Here is a 23,083-nt window from a genome sequence, read left to right on the forward strand (position 1 = left end):
AGAGTGCCCAAATGCCAAAGCCTCAACAGTAGAAATTTGGAACGATGGAAACTGAGGCAGGCCTCCTGAGTACTTCTTATATCAAGCCTTAGTTGCCCTGGAGACTGGAGCTGGACAGAGTCCTTGGAGTAGATGGGTGGAGCCACTTGTGAGGAAACAAGGGCAGGCAGAGGCTGATCCTGTCCACCCTTGGTTTCAACTACTATTACTGGCTGAAGATTTTCACATCTATATTTTCAGCCCTGACTTCTCCTTCAAGATTTATAATAGTTATACAATTTCCTGCTGCTTTTCCAGTAGGGACTTCAAAGTCAATAAGCACAAAACTGAACTTTTAAAAACCTTAAACCTGCTCCTGCATGAACTATCTCAATTGCTGACACTACTTTTCAACCACGCATTGGAATCTAGAGACCCAACATCCCTGCTTTTTTCTCCCTCCCTTCCCTGACACATCCAGTGAATGCCTTAAATTTGTTATTTTTTGTCCATCTCTAGAATCACTATCTAGCTTAAGATCCTTGCCATCTCTTCACTTGAACTAATGATATCTTTTGACTAGTCTTATTCTGAAACACATGGTGGTGTGCTTGGAGCTGGCTTGCACCAGCTGGCAAGAGCAGGTTGACTGGTTCTCTTCCCAACTCTGTGTTCTATGATGTCGTATTGGTAGATTGAAACTGTCTACAATGGGAATATTTACACCAGAAAAACTGGCAAACACTACAGAACAGGATCTTTTTTCCTCCCCTGTGGAGAGCTGGTTGTTAAACATTTATAAGCATGATTTCCACTGCCCATTTCCCACACTGTGGCCAAACTAATCAACTAGGCCACTCTCCTGATTAAAACCCTTCGGTTCCCCATGGTCAACAGATAACATATAAATTCCTTGGCATGACATATGAGGCCGTTTATCATTTGGCCCCTGCCTAAATGTTCAATTTCCTCTCCCATATCTTTTTAGTCTCACAACTTATGTGCTAGCACGAAGGTCACAAACTGGTTCACTCAAGCCAAATTGGTCTCACATATGTATTTTGTTTGGCCTGCACTGTCTTTAAAATTTTTGAGCCAACGTTTATAACTTTAAGAGCTTCTACTCCCACATCCATGTTTCTGGCTTCTTTTCAAAAATTGACAACACTACTCCTCACTTGTGTTTATGACAATTTACAGGAACTGAGTAGTAGCTGCCCCGTTCGAGAGGGTCTCTGCAGTTTACCAGTTTCTACCATTCACTCACCCAAATCATGCACATACGCCTACAGCTGATCCTCATTTCTGTTACCTGATTGGCCTGTATTTTAGACCATGTCATAAAATCTAGATTATTATCAGAATCTTCTGACCCTCATTATAGAACTTTCTCTTCCTTCACTTTGGCTGTCCTGATGATAGTCCATGGTCTCTGCACAGCCTGGGAAGGGAAAAAAACCAGCAAGATGATGAGGGAGGACAAAGCAAAGGGGGTAAAAGGAATAAAAAGAAACCCGTAGTCTATGGATCAGTCCCCACTTTGAAGCAATAGCATTGTGGAAAAGGCAGAAATGTTCCAAGTTTGTGAGACTTCACAGTAGTTCCCTGCAGAGCTAGTCGTCTAACCCTTCTTGGAGTCTTGGGATGCCTGCCTTCTCAGCTGGACATGGGAAGGAGAGGTCCAAGGAAGTTAGCTTATATTGATCCAAATTGTGGGAGTCAGATTTGTAAACAATAGAGTCAATTTCTCTTTTCTCTTCTTTTCTTTACTTTTTTTTAGTGGAGATAGAGTCTCACTCTGTTGCCCAGGCTGGATGGAGTGCGGTGGCATGATCACGGCTCACTGCAGCCTAGACCTCCCTTGCTGAAGCGATCCTCCTGCCTCAATCTCCCTACTAGCTGGGACTACAGGTGCTTGCCACCAAGCCTATCTAATATATTTTTGTTTTATTTTTTTAAAGACAGGGTCTCACTATGTTGCCCAGACTGGTGTTGAACTCCTGGGCTCAAGCGATCTTCCCACTTTGGTCTCCCAAAGTGCTGGGATTAGAGGTGTGAGCCACCATGCCTGGCCATGAGAGCCAATTTCTTAATGTGAAAATAGGAAATTTAATATATTTCTGCTGAGTGTCTGGTGTGTGTCTAGCACTGTGCTAGATACCATAGGGGAAACAAGAGCAGACCAGGACAACTCTGCCTTCAAAGAGCACATAACCTTATCAAGAAGGCAAAAAGTACATGCGTGAAGTAATTTGAGAATAATGTGAGACAGCATCAGAAAAGTCATTTACTTGCATGTAACCTTGTGCCCACGATATCTGAGTGGGCAGCAAGAGATAAGCTCAAAGTTAGGAGGAGGAGCTGTTGAAGAAACCAGAGCTTGCGGTGACCCTTGAGTGGCAGAAAAATGGTGCGAGAGACCATTTCACACAGGGGATCCACAGGGATATACACACAGAAAGCAACATGTGAGTGGCAACACTGACAGGAGGAGAAAATGCAGTCTGGGTGGGAGGGCAGGATCAGTCACTGCAGACTGGTTTTCTTTTTAAAAGGTTTCCTCTCTGGTGTTAGGTACTCAGGAAGCCAAACGGAGAATCCTGAAGTTCCTTGTCAGACAATGTAATCGGATAGTTTCAGAAAGCACTTCATATTCTAGGCATAGACAACAACACCCTTTTGACTCTATCATACAAGTGGAGCTAAACAGTATTCACAGGTAAGCTGAGCTCATCTCAGGACAGAACTGGCAGGACCAACATGGAAGAAAAGAAAGGACAAGAGTAAGAAAAGTACAAAGAATAAGCAAGAGGGGAAGAGAGAGAGGGCACGAGGAAGGAGGAACAGCATGGTAGGAAGCCAACGCACACTCACAATCTAACCCAGGGAATCCTGTGCTACAGGTTAGCCTCTCTTCCCCTCAGCACCTTTAGATCCTGACAGAGATTGAGGAAGACTTCTGCCCAGAGAAAGGGTAGATTTCCCAGATCTGAGCTCTCTTTTTCCTGGGCAGACTGTGACAAATTTCTCACTTCCCCATCTCTCCCATCTCTAGGCTTTATACCGACAGTGTTTCTGTTCATTTCCAGGCCCACTCAGACCTACTTCTTCCTGAGCCTGTAGGCTTATGTTAATTTCTGAGATTATTCTTTCCCATGTCCAATTTACTTTATGAGCCAGTTGCTCACTTCCGGCTGTCTTGTCTGTAGCTGCTCCCTCTAAATGTTTGACAATGTTTACTCTCTGATCCATCCTAGCAATTGATGACTATTATGCAGCCACCTTTCAACTATTAAGAGGCTGATGTAAGCACTCAGTGAAGGAAACAGATTTCTTGCAAACTCCTCCTCCCCACCTTGCTCCTACTCTCTGTTTTCTGGCGACGTCCCTGTTTGAGAATCCTGTATGCAAGGTGGAAGGGAGGCAGTGATGTTGCAAAACAGTAATTCATCCCTTTGTCAGTTCGCCAGTAATTTCTTTTAAGAAGTTTTGAGAGTAAAAAGAAACTAGTGATTAAAATACAATTTCTCCTTACATTTACAGAGATAAAAAAATTAAAAACAAAAACAAAAATCCCATGATTTGGCTATTCAATGAGACTCTCAATTATCCATGGTCTGTCATACCCAGTTAAAATGAACATTTGGAACTTTTTTTTAAGTGTAATAAAATCAGTATTTCCTGATTTTCTGGAATCCTATCCATATTTTTAACAGTCAGCTCCACTTCTCCATAAAGCCTCTGCTGACTATTCCAGTCCTTCCATTCTGTAGCGCTAGATCCTACTCCACTTAAACTCTTCTGTGAGTCTAGCAAGCTGCCTCGGTTTCCCTACTGGACTGAGAAAAGACTGTGTCCCAAAAGAGACATTTTAAAGATGAAAGATTTTTAATTCATTGATCAGGTTCTGCACACTCACCCAGAAGTGCTCCTGAATACCCAAAGAAGCCCCCACCTTTCATCTATAGCTGCTATTTACACCAAACATTACATCATGGACATAGCAGTTTTATCAATGGTCCTTTTGCTATCAGTAACCATTCCCCAAGCCAAGAAGTCTTCATTTACAGACTACTTCCTCCTGACACTAACAAATTATCTTTGCCTTCCTGGGACCTACAGGAAGTTGGACGAACCCTGTCTTACCTTGGTCTTTGGTCCGCTGAAGTCCCATTTATATATAAAAAGTTAATGTAACAATTTGAGGGAATCTTCAGCCCCCAGAGTTTGATTTAATGACATGGTCTTGAAGATTACTGGTTGTTGTTAACCTTTCAAATAAATATTCCTGCAGCCTCTACTGCTCATTTGGAACTGAACTACTATGTACTGTTACCAATACTATGTAAGTTTGCTCTACCCAAGTAATTCTCCAGAAGGTCAGGAAAAAATGCCCTTTATTTCTCCGTATTCTCCAGTATGTTTCAGACAGAAATGGGTATGTTGTCATTGCATAATTGACAACTTGATTCTAGAGCTCGGCTCTAGAGTCTTGCCTGGGTTTGAATCTTGGCTCTGTTGACCAAAAACTGTGTAACCTTAGGTGTGTTCTGTAACTTCTCAGTGTCTCTGCTTCTTCATATGGGAAGAATATTTACCTCACAAGGTTGTTGTGGAGATTAAATGAGTAAAGACATGGTGTATACTAAATGTGCTTAGAATAGTACCTGGCACACAATAAGCATTCCACAAACCTTAGCTATAAGGAAGGTTTAGGAAGTCAAAAGAACTGAGACGAGAATGGAGACTTAATTCCTGATTCACCAGCATTTTATAGGCCCTATGCTTCTCTCTCCAAACTTTAATCCTACTCTTCCATGCTTCTCATTTCTTGTACCTAGGTCCCCACTCTGATGATGGACACCCAGTTCTCTGAGTTCACACCAGACATCACTCCCATCATGCTGGCTGCCCACACCAACAACTACGAAATCATCAAATTGCTTGTCCAAAAACGGGTCACTATCCCACGGCCCCACCAGATCCGCTGCAACTGTGTGGAGTGTGTGTCTAGTTCAGAGGTAGACAGCCTGCGCCACTCTCGCTCCCGACTGAACATCTATAAGGCTCTGGCAAGCCCCTCACTCATTGCCTTATCAAGTGAGGATCCCATCCTAACTGCCTTCCGCCTGGGCTGGGAACTCAAGGAGCTCAGCAAGGTGGAAAATGAGTTCAAGGCCGAATATGAGGAGCTCTCTCAGCAGTGCAAGCTCTTTGCCAAGGACCTGCTGGACCAAGCTCGGAGCTCCCGGGAACTAGAGATCATCCTCAACCATCGAGATGACCACAGTGAAGAGCTTGACCCTCAGAAGTACCATGACCTGGCCAAGCTGAAGGTGGCAATCAAATACCACCAGAAAGAGGTAAGCTGAGCTCATCTCTGCTTTCAGGGAAGATTAAGGCCTCCCAAGTCTGGAGCAGCAGAGCAAGAATCAACATTTTTCCACCATTTAGCCCTCTAACAAACAATTGGTTGGGCAGGCCTCACAGTTATGTCCATTTATCCCAGTCACAGACAACCTTTTTGTATTTTCTTTATGGCCAGATAAATAACCATCTGATTCTTTGATGGAAAAGCATTCATGCATTTAGCAAATGCTTACTGAGCACTGTTCTGTTTGTGATACAGAAGACAGACACTGACCCTACTTTCATGGAGCTTATAAGCTGGTAGTGGATATAGAGTAAATGATCACTTTAATGAATATATGATTACACACTAAGATAAATACTCTGAAAGAACAGTGTTCTGTGAGAGCACATAAAAAGAGATCCTATCCTATATACTGCGGACATAGTGGGCAGCGATTACAGAAGGGTCACTGTCTGGATGCTGGTAATTTTTGGCACAACTAAATCCCTGACAGCCCCTCAGAAAGAAGGCTAAGAAATGCATTTGAAAGATGGAGTCATACTCAGGGTTTGTAATTCAATAAAAAGCTGGAGCAGGATCTGCTATTGTATGACCTCCAAAATGTTAGGTTCCACCTCTTTAAGGGAGGTCAGTTCAAGCAGGTCACAGGTGAGGTTTTGCTTTCCAGTTAAGCAAGATTTACAGTCAAGCAGGTGTAGTTCTATGCCATCTTATCAAACAATTTGGAAGAGCCTCCTAACAAGGCTAATTTAGCCCTTTAAGAAAGTAGTATGATACCATGGAAAAAGCAGGGACCATAAAAAGCAAGCTTTAGAGTCAAGCAGGTGGAGTTCTATGTCATCTTATCAAACACTTTGGGTGAGTCTCCTAACAAGGCTAATTTAGCCTTAACTTTAAAGAAGCAGCATGATACCATGGAAAAAGCAGGGACTATGGAGCTAGAGCAACTGAGGATAGAATTTTAACCCACTATCTGTATGACCTGAAGAAACTTATTCCTATTTTCAGGGTATTAGTTTTCTCATTTATAAAATAGAAATGACAATAATTTCTCCACTTCATAGGGCTATTGTGGGAAATAAGAAAAGCTAGCATATAGTGTATGGCACCAGAAGTGCTTTAATGTCCATTTCCATCTCTTTTCCATGCTACCTGGAGTCCAAGCTGCTGAGAGGTGCTTGCCAGCTGAAGGGCAACTGGCAGTGCCATTCCTTCATGAATCCAGGCTCTGAGGCAAACCTCATTGAGTGTTTATCTGTTCACTTTTTCTCAGACAAAAATAAAAGCACTATGCCTTAGAAATGAGGCAAAAAAAAACAAATACCAGGCAACCTGGAATGGGTTAAAAAATGAAAAAGAGCAACATGGAGATTGAAAGGGCTATACAGGGGAAAGTGGTAAATGGTTAGGCCCACCCATGAGTCCCCTTATTTTATTTTTGCCATTTACCTGTTTTAAGTTATTTCAATAAGCCTGGTATTGTGCTTACCTCCATGGAGAAATGTAAAGATCAAATAAAATAAAAGAGATAATGTAATTATGCATAGCGAAATACTGAGCATACAATAGCGGTCAATAACTATTAGCTGGGTCAGGTGCGGTGGCTCACGCCTGTAACCCCAGCACTTTGGGAGGCCATTCCAACATTATTGCTGTGAACATTGAAGTGGAATTTTTATTGTGGTAAGATATACCTAATATAAAATTTCCCATTTTAACCACTTGTAAGCTTACAGTTCACTGGCATTAAGTCCATTCACATCATGCAACCATGATCACTAGGGTTCATTTTTGAAGATGCACAAGTTTTGGAGTGTCTATTTTATTTTCAATAGTGTACCTATCTAAGTATAGTTTCGTATTTTGCAAGGCCACATCTTTTAAAATTTTATTTATTTATTTATTTTTGAGATGGAATCTTGCTCTATCACCCAAGTTGGAGTGCAGTGGTGCAATCTCAGCTCACTGCAACCTCCATCTCCTGGGTTCAAGCAATTCTCCTGAGTCAGCCTCCATAGTAGTCGGAACTATAGGCATGCACCATCACACCCAGCCAATTTTTATATATATTTTTTAGTAGAGATGGGGTTTCACCATGTTGCCCAGGCTGGTCTTGAACTCTTGACCTCAAGTGACCCACTCACCTCGCCCCCTCAAAGTGCTAGGATTACAGGCGTAAGCCACTGCACCCAACCTATTTTTATTATTTTTAGAGACAAGGTCTCACTATGTTGCCTAGTCTGGTTTCAAACTCCTGGCCTCAAGTGATCCTCCTGCCTCAGCCTCCCAAAGCACTGGGATTACAGATGTAAGCCACCATGCCTAGCCAGCTAAATTATTTTTAATCCATAAAACTGGCAAAGTAGCACCTCTTAACTGTTCAATATTATGGATACTCGGCAGTAATCAAAGTAATTTCAAAATTCAAGTAATTTCAAAAGTAAATTACTTTTTGAAAAGTAATTTTAAAAGCACTGTATTTATGCAAAAATCAATAATTTTAAGCCTAGTGTTATTCACTGATCTTTGTGAATAAAATAAATGAAAACCATGGTATTTAGTAGACTGTATTGTTTCAATCAGAGCACATCAAACTCTAGCTCCAAGCAGTATGCAGCCAGGATAGTGAGTGACTGTCAACTTCAATGTCAATAATTTCATGATAAAGAATATAATTTCATAGAGTCACTGGAACTCAAATATGGCCTAAAGTTTAGTCCCACAACTAGAGACTTCAGAATCATTTGGGGATTTATATTTATATATTTTGCTCCAAATTTTCCAAGGTAAATTATCTTAGCAGGTTATACATCAATTTTAACATAATTAGTTTCTCTTCAAACTAAGCCACACTGATTAGAAGGGCAGGCTTGAGAAATCATATATATCTTTTTTTTTTTCCATTACTTAATACATTTGTCATTTCTTTTTTTTTTTTATTGCATTTTAGGTTTTGGGGTACATGTGAAAAACATGCAAGGTTGTGAGAAATCATATATATCTTAAAGTTTATACTCCAAAGGCATTGCTTCAGGAATGTAAAACATAATTTATACTTATCAAACTCTATAAATCCCTTCTGAATTGTGACTACATTTCTAGAGGAAAAAAAAAAACAAAAAGCAAAACAAAACCAAAAAAAAACCCTGTAATCCCTCCCAACCTGTGAATTACAGTTTTTTAAAAATATGTGGTTTCATTGAGTCTCAAATGCATACAGCCTCTAATTTCTCTCTATTCAATTCACATGTCTAATTTAAGTCTGAATAATCTCACCTTCTTAAACAAATCACCAATATCCTTTCTGGGGGTGTGTTTTTGTAATTTTAACTTTAGCGTATAAATTTATCTCAATGCTGTGAGCTACTGAGGTTCCAACAATTCAAGTGTCTGTGAGAACTTCATTCTCAAAAGCCGTTGATTTGAAGAATCAGACTGATAAGTCTGTTCAATAAATATCCAAAATCTAGTCTTTAAAGAAAATGAAATATACACACAGTGCTTAGGACCACAAGCAGAAAAAAGTCATGATTTTGATCTTCATTTTATCACATTATATAATACACTTGATTTTTGCAGTATAAACTCTTCTTGTGTAGGAGTTGATGAAACTAGGCAAACCAACCTTTGATTTCGATGCAAATAAATGAATGAAACCTAATTTTATGCTTCCATTATTATTATTTTTTATTTTTATTTTTGAGACAGTTTCACCATGTCACCCAGACTGGAATGCAGTGGTGCCATCTTGGCTCACTGCAACCTCCACCTCCCAGGTTCAAGCAATCCTCCCACCTCAGGCTCCCTGGAACTACAGGCATGTGCCACCATGCCTGGCTAATTTTTGTAGTTTTAGTAGAGATGAGGTTTTACCATGTTGACCAGCTGGTCTCAAACTCCTGACTGCAGGTGATCCACCTGCCTTGGCCTCCCAAAGTGCTTTGATTACAGGGATGAGCCACCATATCTGGTCCTATGCTTCCATTATGTTTATGACAAGTTAACTCAGCTTTTCCATGTTAGACAAAATTTCTCAAATTCTTTGAAGGCATATAGTTTATGTTTGCTAACTCATCAAGAAAAAAAACATATTAACATCTTAAGTGGGTCACACCCCAAGATCCAGTGGAACACATTTGGCCTGAGGATTACATGTCAGGAGCCCCTAAACAAGTTGGAAACATTTGTTTAAAGGACATTTTTTTTTTTTCAAACGAACTTCAGACCCTAAAGAAGACTGTAGGAGAATGGACAAGAATTATTTCCCAGGACCAGAATTATTCAAAGAGAAACTGCCTCTAGATGGGAATGAAATAACAGATCTAAAAGAGAAAAGTTGTCTTTTCCATTTGATTCCATGCTTAACAACAGTTGGAGCATTAGTTTCTGTCAAGGATAGGTAGGATTTCCTCAATGTCTGTAGTTAGGAATACGACAGAGCAAATGCACTACTTCTCCACTCTCTAGTGCCATCCCTGGTGACACCTTGCTAAATCTTCTTTTAATGTGTGTTGTGATTCCAACTGGGGAAAAAATGAAGAAATACCCAGTACAAATGGAAATGTTCTCAATGAGTCGAGGTTTGTGGGGGAGAAGCATCAAGAACTCCTGCACCTGGGATAAGGACCCAAAGATAAGCCCATTCACATCTTAAGTTTCAAACAGATAACATGTATTTTTAATCTTGAGCTAAAAAGCTATATTCCACATAGAACAATTTTTTTTTTCCTCCATAAAATGAGCTGCAATTGGAGTTGATTTTCCAAAGCTAGAAGTTAGGGGTTTGCCTACATTAAAAATTTAGAAGTTATAGCTTCAAAAAAGGCCAGTGTTCCCCCAAGTTTAAGTAAGAATAAAGGTATTAAAATGATCACTATTTCCAGAATTTGTCAGAATATAAAGGTATGTGTATTTATGTATTTTCAACAACAGAATTTGTTAGTGACATCTTTTTTTTTTTTTTTTTTAAGACAGTATTTCACTTCGTTGCCCAGGCTGGAGTGCAGTGGCATGATCTTGGCTTACTGCAACCTCCACCTCCCAGATTCAAGCTATTCTCGTGCCTCAGCCTGCTGAGTAGTTGGGATTACAGGCGCCCACACCACACTGGCTGATTTTTTTGTATTTTAGTAGAGATGAGGTTTCACCATGTTGCCCAAGCTGGTCTCAAACTCCTGAGCTCAGGTAATCTGCCCATCTCAGCCTCCCAAAGTGTTGGGATTAAAGGAGTGAGCCACCTTGCATGGCCTGTTAATGACATCTTTAATTAGAAGAACCTGAAACACTGTGTTTCATAACTGTGGCCCCCCTTGTTCACCTTATATGAATATTTGTGGTAACTTAAAATTATCTTTTGAGATGCCTTCAGCATTTTTCTAGGGCCTTTAAGATGAAATTGTGACCAGGTATAAAGAGTTCAGTGATTTTCCTTACATTGCTAAAATGCAGTTCCAACCTTCATAAGTATAATGGCAATCACCTTCAAGGATTTTTTATTACCCTGAAGAGATGTGATATTGGGAACTGACAGTTTTATTTATCAATACAAATAATTCACAAATGACTTCAGGAACTAGAAGTTAATTTTTTTCATTAGGGTTTTTCTGTTGGTTGGTTGGTTGGTTGGTTGGTTTGTGAGCTTTCTGAGGGTTAAATAGGCAGAAGAAAACCAGTTTTAAATATGGGCTGGAGGGAGTAGGATCTCTGAAAAAAGAAGTATTCCCAGGAGAAATCACCAGGTATATCTGGTCTATTAAGATAAGTCTGTCGGTACAAAAACACAATAGTCAGCTTTGGTGTTAAAAAAAATCATAAACATTAAGTTGGATCATAGTGGCTTAATAACGTTCAGAGTTACATAATCCCCTCAGGAACAAAATCTTAGCCTTAAATGGAATATAATTCATTATTTCCTGAAGGGCTTTTTCATACTGTTTTTTCCTCATTATTATTCCTATTATAACTCAAGTAACTCCTCAAAATAATTCAATTTGGTTATTTAAAAAAAAAAAACACCTCCAAAGAATCAAACAAAACCTGAATCCAAACTCTAACTTTGGCATGAAATAGAATAAGAAAGCTCTAATCTCTTAGAAAACAGGTGTAAAACTATTGGATAATCATTATGTATCAAATAGACTTTCAGATATTCTCATACAGACATTTTTTTGCAGTTGGGTGAATTTTCTTTCCAATTTTATTTTTAAATTCTGGGGTAGATGTGCAGAATGTGCAAGTTTGTTACATAGGTAAATGTGTGCCATGGTAGTTTGCTGCACTGATAAACCCATCACCTAGGTATTAAGTCCAGCATCTATTAGCTAGGAATACATTCCTGATGCTCTCTCTCCCCACCCCTGCCCCAACAGACCCCAGTGTGTGTTGCTTCCCTCCCTGTGTCCATGTATTCTCATTGTTTAGCTCCCACTTACAAGTGAGAACATGTGGCTTTTGGTTTTCTATTCATGCATTAGTTTGCTGAGGATAATAGCTTCCAGCTTCATCCATGTCCCTGCAAAGGACATGATCTCATTCCTTTTTATGGCTGCATAGTATACCATGGTGTATATGTACCACATTTTCTTTATCCAGTCTATCACTGATGGGCATTTGGGTTAATTCCTATGTCTTTGCTATTGTGAATAGTGCTGCAATGAACATAAGCATGCACATTTTTCAGATATTCCTGAAAAGTCCTGATTTCATATATTCCATCTCAATGTCAGATATGTCATACCAAAGGCTTTGAAAACTATTACATTTGTTCCTTATTATCACTGAAGGTAAGCAGAAAATTTCTTAATAACCCTCATTTTGCAAACGAGAAAGGACTATGTTTAGAGATTTGTTTAAGATCATGTGACAAAGCCAGAAGTAGAACTTCAGACTCCTGGTATACATTCTCTCCGAGTATGCTCTGCTACCTTCTGTTGAGTGAAGTAATTCACAACCAAGTAATTTAAGATGACCACACGTTTTTTGATTTGTGAATGAAAGTTTATTAGGCAAAGTCTCTTAAAAGAAAACAATAAAATGGTTTAGATCAATAGCTAATAAGGATTATAAACAATCATAAGATAATAACTAGCAGTAATCATCACATATAAGAATTTACATAGGCACAACTCCCCACATATTTTAGCCCAAGCAAATAGGGATGAAGACTTGAACTACCTAATCCACTGCCATCTACCAGCCTATCTTCCTTGATTTTCACACCTTTAAACTTGTCTCAGAATGATAAGGATCTCTCTTTTTTTTTTTTTTTTTTTTTGAGATGGAGTCTTGCTCTGTCACTCAGGCTGGAGTGCAGTGGCGCAATCTTGGCCCACTGCAGCCTCTGCCCGCTGGGTTCCAGTGATTCTCCTGCCTCAGCCTCCTGGGTAGCTGGGATTACAGGTGTCCACCACCATGCCCAGATAATTTTGGTATTTTTAGTAGAAACAGGGTTTCACCATGTTGGCCAGGGTGGTCTCAAACTCCTTATCTCAGGTGACCTGGCTGCCTTGGCCTCCCAAAGTGCTGGGATTACAGGCATGGGCCACCATGCCCAGCCTCTTTTTCCTTCCATGCTACATAATAATTGGCTTTGGCATTGACTTTAAGAAGATACAGAAAAGGGCTAGTTTGCATAAAGGACCAGCCACTCTCTCCATTCTCCTGGAGGAGATTCAGGATTTCATTCAGAGGTATCCAATCAGTGGACTAAACTAGTTAATAATTGTCCATCTAATTGAACTTTCAGATACATGACTTATGGCAATTGCCTATCAGCTAGCTATTTATAGCAACATCTTAGGGTTGGCTAATTTGCATATGACTAAAACAGAGCTTTGTTCATAAACCTGTTTAAAAACTAACTCCATATCATGGCTTTCCATCATAAACAGTTGCATATCTGTTGACAATTTATTAATTTGCTTCTCTCTCCTGAAAACACCTTCCCCACTAGTTCTTGTTCCTAAGTATTTTATTTCCTAAACATTTCTTTTCACTATTAACTCTAATTCTGTTCCATAGAGCAAACATACTTAATACAACAATCCATTTCTTGGAGCGGGGGTTACATCTTAACAATCCTTAAGCACATCTAAATACAGAATCAAAGCAAACACTGGAATATATCTTATCTAGTTCCTGAGGTGCCATTAGAGTACAATCTTTCCAGGTAACCCAGGCAAACAAGGGGTCAGCCAGCTCCACATATTATGAGGTTGTAACATCTCCCTGCTTTGATGCCTAAGGACTATATTAAACATTACTTGTCTTACAGGCTGGTTCAAATCTTTGTCCTGTTTCAAGATCTAGAGTAGTCTTACGGATTTCTCTTGATGTAGTTTCATGACCTCCTTGAGTTAGTATGGTTGCTTGTGTTCTCTTATAATACACCAACAGCTTTAACAAGCTCACATTAATCTGTTATGGGATTGTTATAAAGTCCATATTCTAAAATTCCACTTGGAGGAATAGTTACCCTTTGGGATCTATCATGTTTAAGAGCACCAGGTCTGTCCTGCTACAGTTAAATTGCTCACCAAATAAAATTTGTAGCAGACTGGTTTCTCCTTGGATATGTTCTCAGATCTTGTCCAGGTATTTATGCTTTGAGTTTTATTTTGACACAAAATTATAGCTCAGTTTCCTAAAGTCCAAACTCCCTGTGGGGAGTGTGTATCTTCCCTGGCTGTTTTTGAAGCTATAATTAAAGCAACTATTCCTTTAACTTTTAACTTTTATCCAGTTCCCCTATTTTTATTCTTATTTACTAAATGTCTAAATTTTCTTGTTAAACTGCTATCACTAAGCTTCCTAGTAAGGCTGTTCCTAATGGAATGGAGTGATAAACTCACCTTGCTTTCCCACTACTCTGTTTAGATTAATTTGGCATAGTCCCTTTGTACTGCATCAATTATTTGCCATTTTGTACATAACTGCTAATCTAGAGTCCTCTGTACTGGGAAAACAAGATAGTAAGGTTCAGTTTGTCCAGTTATTGTGGCAGTAAATTCCCTAAATCTGCTATCCCATGTGGAATTTAATTATCCACAGTTGTTCTATGATGTAATTTTTATTTTTCCTATTTGTGTTTTCTTTTGCTCCTCTAAGTCTCCTGAATCCTCATCTATTTTTATCAATCCTTTCACATAGCAGTCTATTTTTGAAAGTTCTCATATTAATATGTTGAATAGTTCCACAAACTCTGATTTTCAAAGGTTAGCTCTGAAGTCATCTGTGTTAAATGTCATTTTAATTATTTTGACTATAATATGCTTTAGGCCTTTATATGAATTGGTATAATCTGATTTCCACCAGTGTGGATTTCCTTCTACAAGTCATTTCTTTGAAGTTTGCATATAATACGTTGTCTAGTGGTATACCTTTATATCTTTACCTAGTTGTTGCCCATGGCATGAGATGCAATGGTCATTCTCTAGGAAGGAGGGCCATAGTGTCCATAGGCTTGTCTGAAAGGTAGCTATTTTTACAAATAGAAATGAGGGTACAGTATGGCATGCAATTGGTATGGTCAGTAAATTTCCTGCATATTTATTTGGTCCCTCTCTGTTTTGCTGTGGGGGTCCTTCAACTATTGCATTTTCCCCTTCTGGCATATGCAAAATTATTGTGGATAAATACCAACCCATATTTTACTTACATTCATTATGGCTTCTATCTCTGAACAGTAAATATTTCTAGGTTGAGGTTGCAGCAGATTCACTGTAATAAGCCTATTAACTATTCTTTTTAAATTAAGCTATATTCAAGAAGATATATTTTATCCACATCCACTATGGACCATATCTAGGCCAATACAGTGAGTGTTTGTCTTTCCATTGGTGAATAGTCCTTGTAGGGCTTTGCTTAGCCCTTCTATTACTTCTCTCTTTGGTTATTTGGTATAGTGTGCCATTTCCATTTGGAGAATATTAGTGTAAAGTAGCTGCAATGTGGTCAGAATTTGCAAGAACAGTCCTGCATTGGAACTCTTGGTCCCAGCTTTTTCAGTTTTCTCCTTGGCAACAGTCATTCAAAAACCTTTCTGCAGTTTTGTTATGCTGTAGATAGTACTCTTTTAAAATTACCTCCCTTAGTCTGCTATAGCATTTTTTGCTGGACACATTCTCTCTTATAGGATAAGTAAGGAATTATATCCTTTCAAATAAAAGTATCTCAACACTGTCCTGTTAATGTGAATGTACTGATTTACTTTACAGTAAATGCTACCCTGGAGGATAGTTCCCATTTGATTTCCATTCATTGTAGACCAGAGAAATTAGTCCTAAGATGTGATAGAATTCATCTGTTCTCCACTCCATAGTTAGATAAGGAATTTCTTTTATTTACTATTGTTTGTTCCTGTCATCAGAAATTCTAGCATTAGAGTAAGTACAGGTAAAGGGAGACCTACATGGCAAAAGCCAGAATTTTTGAATAACAACAAAAAGGAAAATAGACCAGCCTTTGCTGGAAGTAAATCAAATCTTACTTGTTATATAGGTTATTAGTGATGAAAATGTGCAGAATTATGAGAAAATACATATTGCTAATATACAGAACATAAGAATATAGAACATATTGAAACAGAGAAATGATCAGTTTTCACATGCCAGTGGGGGAAAATTGAATCTTAGTCACTTGTTAAGTCATCATTTTTATCAGTGACTGCATCTTCACATAAGCTATCCATTTCTAATATAGCCTGATCTACATCCAACATTAGGTGTTCATCCGCTGTTGGTGTAAGTATTGAGTCTAAGTCTGAGAGATTAGGGAGATCTGGTGCTGAAGCCTCCTCAGGAGGAGGTGCATCTACATCTATCTCTTCTGCTCTACCATTTTCTTCTACATAAGGAACTTCTTGTTGTTGTATAATGAATTGTAAAAGCTCATTAGCAATTCTTATTAACTGGGCTAAACAAGCAATAAGTCCATCCATGAGTACGGGAACCAATGTGGGATCCATGCCTCAGTGCTCTTCTCAATAGATAAAATATCACTAAAAGCTCTAGCAAATAGACACTTGGTGACAACGGATAGTACAGGGGCTTACAATGGTTCTGTGGTTGGTTTAGACCAGAAATTAGGGTGTTTATATGATTATGATGGTGATCAAGTACAGAATGAGAACAGTGGAACAATATAACTTTTTGATGATGTTGGTAAACTGTGCACAGAATTAAGATATAGTACTCTCCTTTGTACTAATGGTGAACTGCTATTATAATAACCATCAGGCAGACTGTCACAGCCAAGAGAAAACAGCAAAGCAGACCTAATAATAAAAAAGATAAATATAAAGATTAGTATCCTTGAATCTTTATCCATCCCACAGGCTATGGCCACAGGTTACTCCTATGAAGAATTGCTGTTAAGGTTGAAAGGATATGCCTAACTATAGCCCCTCCTTTGTTGCTGGCTTTGTGAGGATCTACTACTCTTTCCTTTGAATACCTCATGGTCTTTATCACTTGTTAAGAGATTTGGGAGAAAAGTGAGCATAGGTAGTTTGTCTGTCTTTCTTGAACATCTCTTTTGAGGAAGGATACACTCACTCAGGGTCTGTCAATTAACTCTGTCTTAATTAGCACATTTGCTTTGTTGCCATTTATATCTGGTGCTACTGAATTCCTTCTGTGTTTTTAGAAATCCATTCATTAAAGTTTCCAGTTGCCCCACAGCCTGGGGAGTATATGGTAAATAAAAGTCTTACATTCTCTGTATTTTGCCAAATTTTGAACAATTTCAGTTATAAAACTAGTTCCTTGATAATTTCCTATTACTGACCCTCTTCCATATCTAGCAACTAGTTTCTCCAACTTTATCTAAAGCCATGGTTGTACTGTTTTCATCTGCATATGTGGTGGGCTCTGAAAACCCACTTTCTGAGTAAGTATATCTTGTTTAAAGCAATATTATTTGTTTGAAAATCTAGATATTGGCTCAATATAATCTACCTGCTATGTTCGCCTGGTTTACCACCCGCCACCACACTTAAAATGAATCTATTGAGGATGCAAGAAGTTTTTAGCATTTTGTCATATCTCATACTTCTTACTTGTTTATTTGATTCATTGTTTTTTAACTCTTTGTTCTCTGCTAACCTGGTACATAGATGCCCATATGCCCTGAGATTTCACAAGCCCATTCTACAACCTTAAATTGAACTGACAAGGGAGCCAAGTAGAGTCCCCGAAGCTTCAGGGTCTACATTAGTTTTAGGGGACTAGATTATCTCCCCTCTCATTCCAAATAGATTATTCTTCTTTTCCAATCTGATGAGCTGATACGTGTTTTACAAGCATTTCTAAACTCCTTTAACCAGTTTAGTTTCATACTTCCCTTTACCAGATTGTTTTTCCTGCAATAGTCCAGGCCTACATGGCTGATAAGTGTAGCTATATACCTTTGGCCAGTTTTTTTTTCCTTGGGTATATCTATATGTTAAATTTCTGGCTATTAATTCTGTAAATTGGGCTGATTTTCTTTCTCCAGCCCCAGTCAAGCTTTTCCTAGTTGGAAGTCTTAGGAAGCAGTCATCTATATCACTCCTTTAGGATTTTACCAAGTCTATTACTGCCCAGTGTTCAGCAATTCTGACCAGAGTGGGGTCCAGCAAGCCACAGGCTTTACTTTCAGCTGACTGTAATCCTTGGATATTTATCGGAGTACAGAAAATCATTAGCCAGATGGCCTGTGATTTGCATATAGAGCTTGCTGGTCTCCACAGGGCCTTTTTTGACCCACTTAGTTGTATACTATGTCCACTTAGCATAAATCCTGTCAGATCACTACATTTTTTTTTTTGTCCAAAATCCTACAAGTAGACATAGGGTTTGCCCTGATAATAAGGGTCACAACCATAATGACCAGAAAGCATGATTTTGTTGGAAGCAACTTTCCATATGAAATATAGAAGAATGGGTACTAGAGGCTGAACAGTTTGTATTAATTCAAAAGATCTGTTTGTTTGATTTAAGAGAAACACGTCTCATGGAAGGAAATGTGGAGAGAAATCAAAGAAAGGAATTTGACATTTATGTAGAACATGCATCAGCTCATCAGAAGGAAAACACGGAAGTAAAATGTGTGTTAAATATTGTTAGGGAGCACCATCACATTTTTCAAAGGAAGCAATAACGTACTACTATATGGTATCCACAGCCCAAAGGCACAAGAAGGTTACAGGAACACACTCACACAAAACCTATTTAACTTGTGACTTCCCATTCACCCAGTTTTTTTTTTTTTTTCTCAGCTTCTCTATCTTCTTCTGGGACTCTTTTATTCTTCCTCTTTGTCAATATGCTTCCATTTATTCACCTATGTGGTTCAATCTATTTCATATCCTCTCTATCTCCATCTTTTCTTACTCTTTGCCATAATCTTTACTTGTATCTCTCTCCTAAAACTGGCAAAAGTTTGGAATAAATTATATTAGAATCATCAAATTTTTATCGTATTTATTGAGTTCTACATTACACAACCTAAATACAAAAAACAGAGAGGTAGAACATTCCATATTTTGTTCTCTTATAAGACAAATGTAAACTCATTACTTTATGTGGCTTATTTGCAGGGCGGGGGGACTCAGTCACTTTTGATGGGAAAAATAATTACTGACCTTGCCTTAACTTTGTTGACCCATGTATTAGCTGATCTACCATTTTTATTCTCAAACCATCTCAGAACTTAGCAACTGGGGGTGAAGATAGGGCAAGGAGAAACTTGAAGAAACTGCTAAGTATTCCAATAATAAGAAAGAGTAAGAGTGTAGCATCAGCTTATGACAGTTACAGTAATTTCCAAAGCAACCAACTCTGGACACCTTAGTTAGCCTAAAGCGGTATTTGGAATAGTTTATGCCTAGCCCCAACTCACTTTAAGGGACTTTTTTTATTAGTTATATCCTCTGCCTGGGATCCTTTTCTCCTTGCTGGGGGAGGAGGGGGTAATGACTTCGTGTCATTCTGATATCTAATATAATCTCCTCAGATTTCTTACCCCTCAACCTGAGTAAAGCCCCAATCATCCCTTTCCCATGATGTACAAATTTCATTTTTGTATGATGGTACCTAGCTATAACTAGCTCATATTTTCTTGTTTAATTATTTGTTCTTCTGTCTCTCACCTTACCCCCACATACGTATAGACTAAAGTGTAATTGTCATGAGACTAAGAAATTTATCTGTTTTGTTTTCTGCTATATCCCCAAGGAACAGAAGAGTGCTTACTAGCACAGTATGTAATCAGTAAGTGCCTTTGAATAAAGGAAATAATGGAAGAAGAGAGGAAGGTACAACTTTCAGCTCATTCATTCAGTAAATATTATCAAGCTTGAACCATGCATGTGGAAAACAGGCGGTATAAAGATGGACCAACTCATCAAAACATACAGTTAATAAAATGAACAGGCAACTCAGAGATTGAGAGAAAATATTCACAAAACATATATCTGACAATGAACTTTCAACCAGAATATATAAAGTATATTGCTTTATAACACTATATACTTTATATATAAAAATATAACATATATTATATAAAATATTATATTTTATACATTTATATAATACTTTACATATAACATTATATGCTTTATATATTCTGGTTAAAAGTTCATTGTCAGATATATATGTGTGTGTGTGTGTGTGTGTGTGTGTCTATATATACAAGTGTGTCTATATATATGTATTTATATATATATATATATATATAAAGAACCCCTACAACTCAATAATAAAGACAACCCAACTTAAAGGTGGTCAAAAGATCTGAAGAGACAATTCAAATAAAGAGCTAACAAGCACATGAAATCAACCTTAACATCATTAGTAATCAGAGAAATACAAATCGACATCACACTAAGATCCCACAATACACTCAGTAGATTAGCTAAAATTAAAGACTGACAACACCAAATATTGACAAAGATATAGAGGAACCAGAATTCTTACACACATTTATAGTACTGGTAGGAGTATAAAATAGTATTATGTTTTTGTAAAAACATCTATCAGTTTCCTATCAAATTAAGCATTCACCTATCTATATCCCAGCAATTCCACTCCTAGGTATTTACCCAAGAGAAATGAAAGTTCACAAAGTGACATTTACAAGGATGGCAATAGAAGTTGTATGCATAATCACCAAAAAGTAGAAATAGCTCAGGTATCTATCAAGAAGAGAATGAATAAGCAAACTATGATATATTCACACAATGTGATACTAATCAGCAATAAAAAGAAAGGCACTACTGACAGGGACAACAACATGGATGAATAATCAACGTTATACTTAATGAAAGAAGCCAGACACAAAAGATTACATGCTGTATGATTCCATTCATACACAATTTTAGAAAGTGCAAAATAATCTACATAGAAAAAAATTCAGAATAGCGGTTGCATTTACGGAAGTAGGAACAGAGTGGGAAGGGTCATAAAGGAACTTTCTAGAGTGATGGTAATGATTGTGTTTAGATAAGGTTGTCAGTTACACAGGAGTATGCATGTGTCAAAACTCATTGAGTGGTACTCTAAAGATTTGTACATTTCACTATATGAAAATTTTACTGCCCTCAAAAAAGTAACCAAGCACAATCCCCAGCCTCTGAAAGCATATGCCAGATTTGATGACGTGCTCATAAAATTTTTTCTAATAAATTGTCACATTAATGGGAGACCTATTATGTATCAAGGACTGCAAATCCCACTTTTCTTATATTACAGGTTGAGTATCCCTTATCCAAAATGGTTGGGACCAGAAGTATTTCAGATTTCAGATTTTGGAGTATTTGCATATACATAATGAGATATCTTAGGAATGAGACCCAAGTCTAAACATGAAATTCATTTATGCTTCATAAACACCTTATACACAGAGCCTGAAGGTAATTTTATAGAATATGTTTAATAATCTTATACACTAAACAAAATTTGTGTACACCAAACCATCAGAAAGCAAATATATCATGTTGGTGCTCAAAACTTTTTAATTTTGAAGCATTTAGTATTTCAAATGTTCAGATTAAAGATACCCAACCTGTAGTACATTTAATCCTCACAATAAAATCATCTTATGAAGTTATAGGAGGAAAAACAGAGGATCAGAGATTCAGTAATTTACCCATGATCACATAGGTAAAGATGCAGAACTGAAAGTCAGCCCAGGTCTGACTTCTAAAGTCTTAGGCTAGAGGGTACAAATTTAGGTGACTACAGGAGCAAATATGCTTTAGTCAAGGCCAGAGCTGACATCTCATTCTCCTAAGCAGGAGTAGAACTGAGAATGTTAATGCCATTTGCTATCCCTAGAAACTGCCTGAATTCCAAGTTGAAAGTGACTTAAGCAGATCAGTCTCCTAAGAAATCCCCATTATCTGTGACTTGGAGGTTCAGGGATATGTCCATTTTCTATCCTTCCACTGACCTACTGAATTGGCCCAAATGTTCATAAACTACTTACCTGTGATAGAACTGAGAGGGATGAGGGTATCAAGGCTCCACCTGGTAAACAATTTGCAGACTTCTCTTCCAAACGGGATGTGAATGTTCCTGCAACAACTAAAAAACAACACCACCCCCAAAAAAAGATAAGTTGCAAAATCGATAGCTTCAAGGATAAGCAAGGACAAGATGAACTAACATTTCAGAGAGTAAAGGGCACTTCCTAAGTGTCCTGATAATCAGGTGCTTTTTTCCTTTCCTGTGGAATTTGCTAATTCTGGGCACTGTTGAAGTTGAAGCTTGGCTGTAAGGCAGAAGGACTCTCCCGAGGAAAGGAGAAATCAGTATAATGTTTGGCAGTTGAGAAACACGGAAATAATGGACTGGAAACTTGCAAAGTCCAAAATGCCGGGATAGTTTTTCTTACCTGAAGTCAGCTGAGTTCTGGGCTGTTGCCTGGGCAGGAAAGGCACAGGAAAATCTCCGGCAGTCTCCTGGTACTTCAGAATCTCCCTCTAGAGGGGAACTGACCCAAACAGGCCACCGATATCCACCTTTAAAAGGTTACCTAGATTTTGAAGTTAGAAGGACAAAGGGAAAAGTAATGAGTCAAAAAGATCAAAATCACTCCCAAAGGGCAATTTGGACAAAATAATTATAAAATGCATAAGGGTACATAAAGGTTAGTAATAGTGAAAAATTTTCAGGAAGAACAAATTGAAGGACATATGCTACCAAATATTAAGGCTAGTTATACAGCTACAGAAATTAAGACAGCATGGTACTGGCTCAAGGACAGACAAATAAGTCAATGGAACCATGACTCTTACCTCATACCAGATATCAAAATAATACTAATAATGATTTGAGATGAATCATAGGCCTAAATATGCAAGTTAAAACAACAAAGCTTCTAGATCAAACCACAGGAGAAAATCTCCATGATCTTAGGTAGGCAAATATTTCCTATAGGACAAAAAACATTAACTATGAAAGAAAAGATTAATTAATTATACCTTAAGAGGATGAAAAGCCAACCACAGACTGGGATGAAATATTCACAATATATATCGAACAAAGGACTTATATCCACTACATTCATACAATTTTTAAACTCCTATAAATCAATAAGAAAAATATAAACAATCTAATTTTTTAAAAGTATAAAAGAATTGAACTGGCACTTCATAGAAGAGAATATCCAAATGGCTCACAAGCATATAAATAGGTGTTCATCACTATTATTCATCAGGGAAGTGCAAATTAAAACCACAATCAGATATAC

At 38.0% G+C, this 23,083-nt stretch overlaps 2 protein-coding genes across 2 annotated transcripts in view; one reads left to right on the forward strand and one right to left on the reverse strand.

The window, feature by feature from the left end:
• TRPC5 (transient receptor potential cation channel subfamily C member 5) overlaps positions 1-23,083 on the forward strand; it is a 170,844-nt gene that overhangs the window by 38,231 nt on the left and 109,530 nt on the right. The window contains exon 3 of the mRNA XM_012451766.3: positions 4,821-5,342. Coding sequence (XP_012307189.1) covers positions 4,821-5,342 — 522 coding nt within the window. The remainder of the gene's footprint in view (positions 1-4,820; positions 5,343-23,083) is intronic.
• On the reverse strand, positions 15,767-22,354 carry TRPC5OS (TRPC5 opposite strand). The gene is made up of 3 exons (XM_012451768.2): positions 22,226-22,354; positions 21,818-21,915; positions 15,767-16,625 (listed from the first exon to the last, which is right to left on the reverse strand). The coding sequence occupies exon 3, from the start codon at positions 16,314-16,316 to the stop codon at positions 15,981-15,983; it is 336 nt and encodes a 111-aa protein (XP_012307191.1). The 5' UTR covers positions 16,317-16,625; positions 21,818-21,915; positions 22,226-22,354; the 3' UTR covers positions 15,767-15,980.

The sequence above is a fragment of the Aotus nancymaae genome, unplaced genomic scaffold (genome assembly GCF_030222135.1).
Source record: "Aotus nancymaae isolate 86718 unplaced genomic scaffold, 86718_ANA_hifiasm-v0.15.2.pri h1tg000004l, whole genome shotgun sequence".
In the NCBI taxonomy this organism is placed as follows: domain Eukaryota; kingdom Metazoa; phylum Chordata; class Mammalia; order Primates; family Aotidae; genus Aotus; species Aotus nancymaae.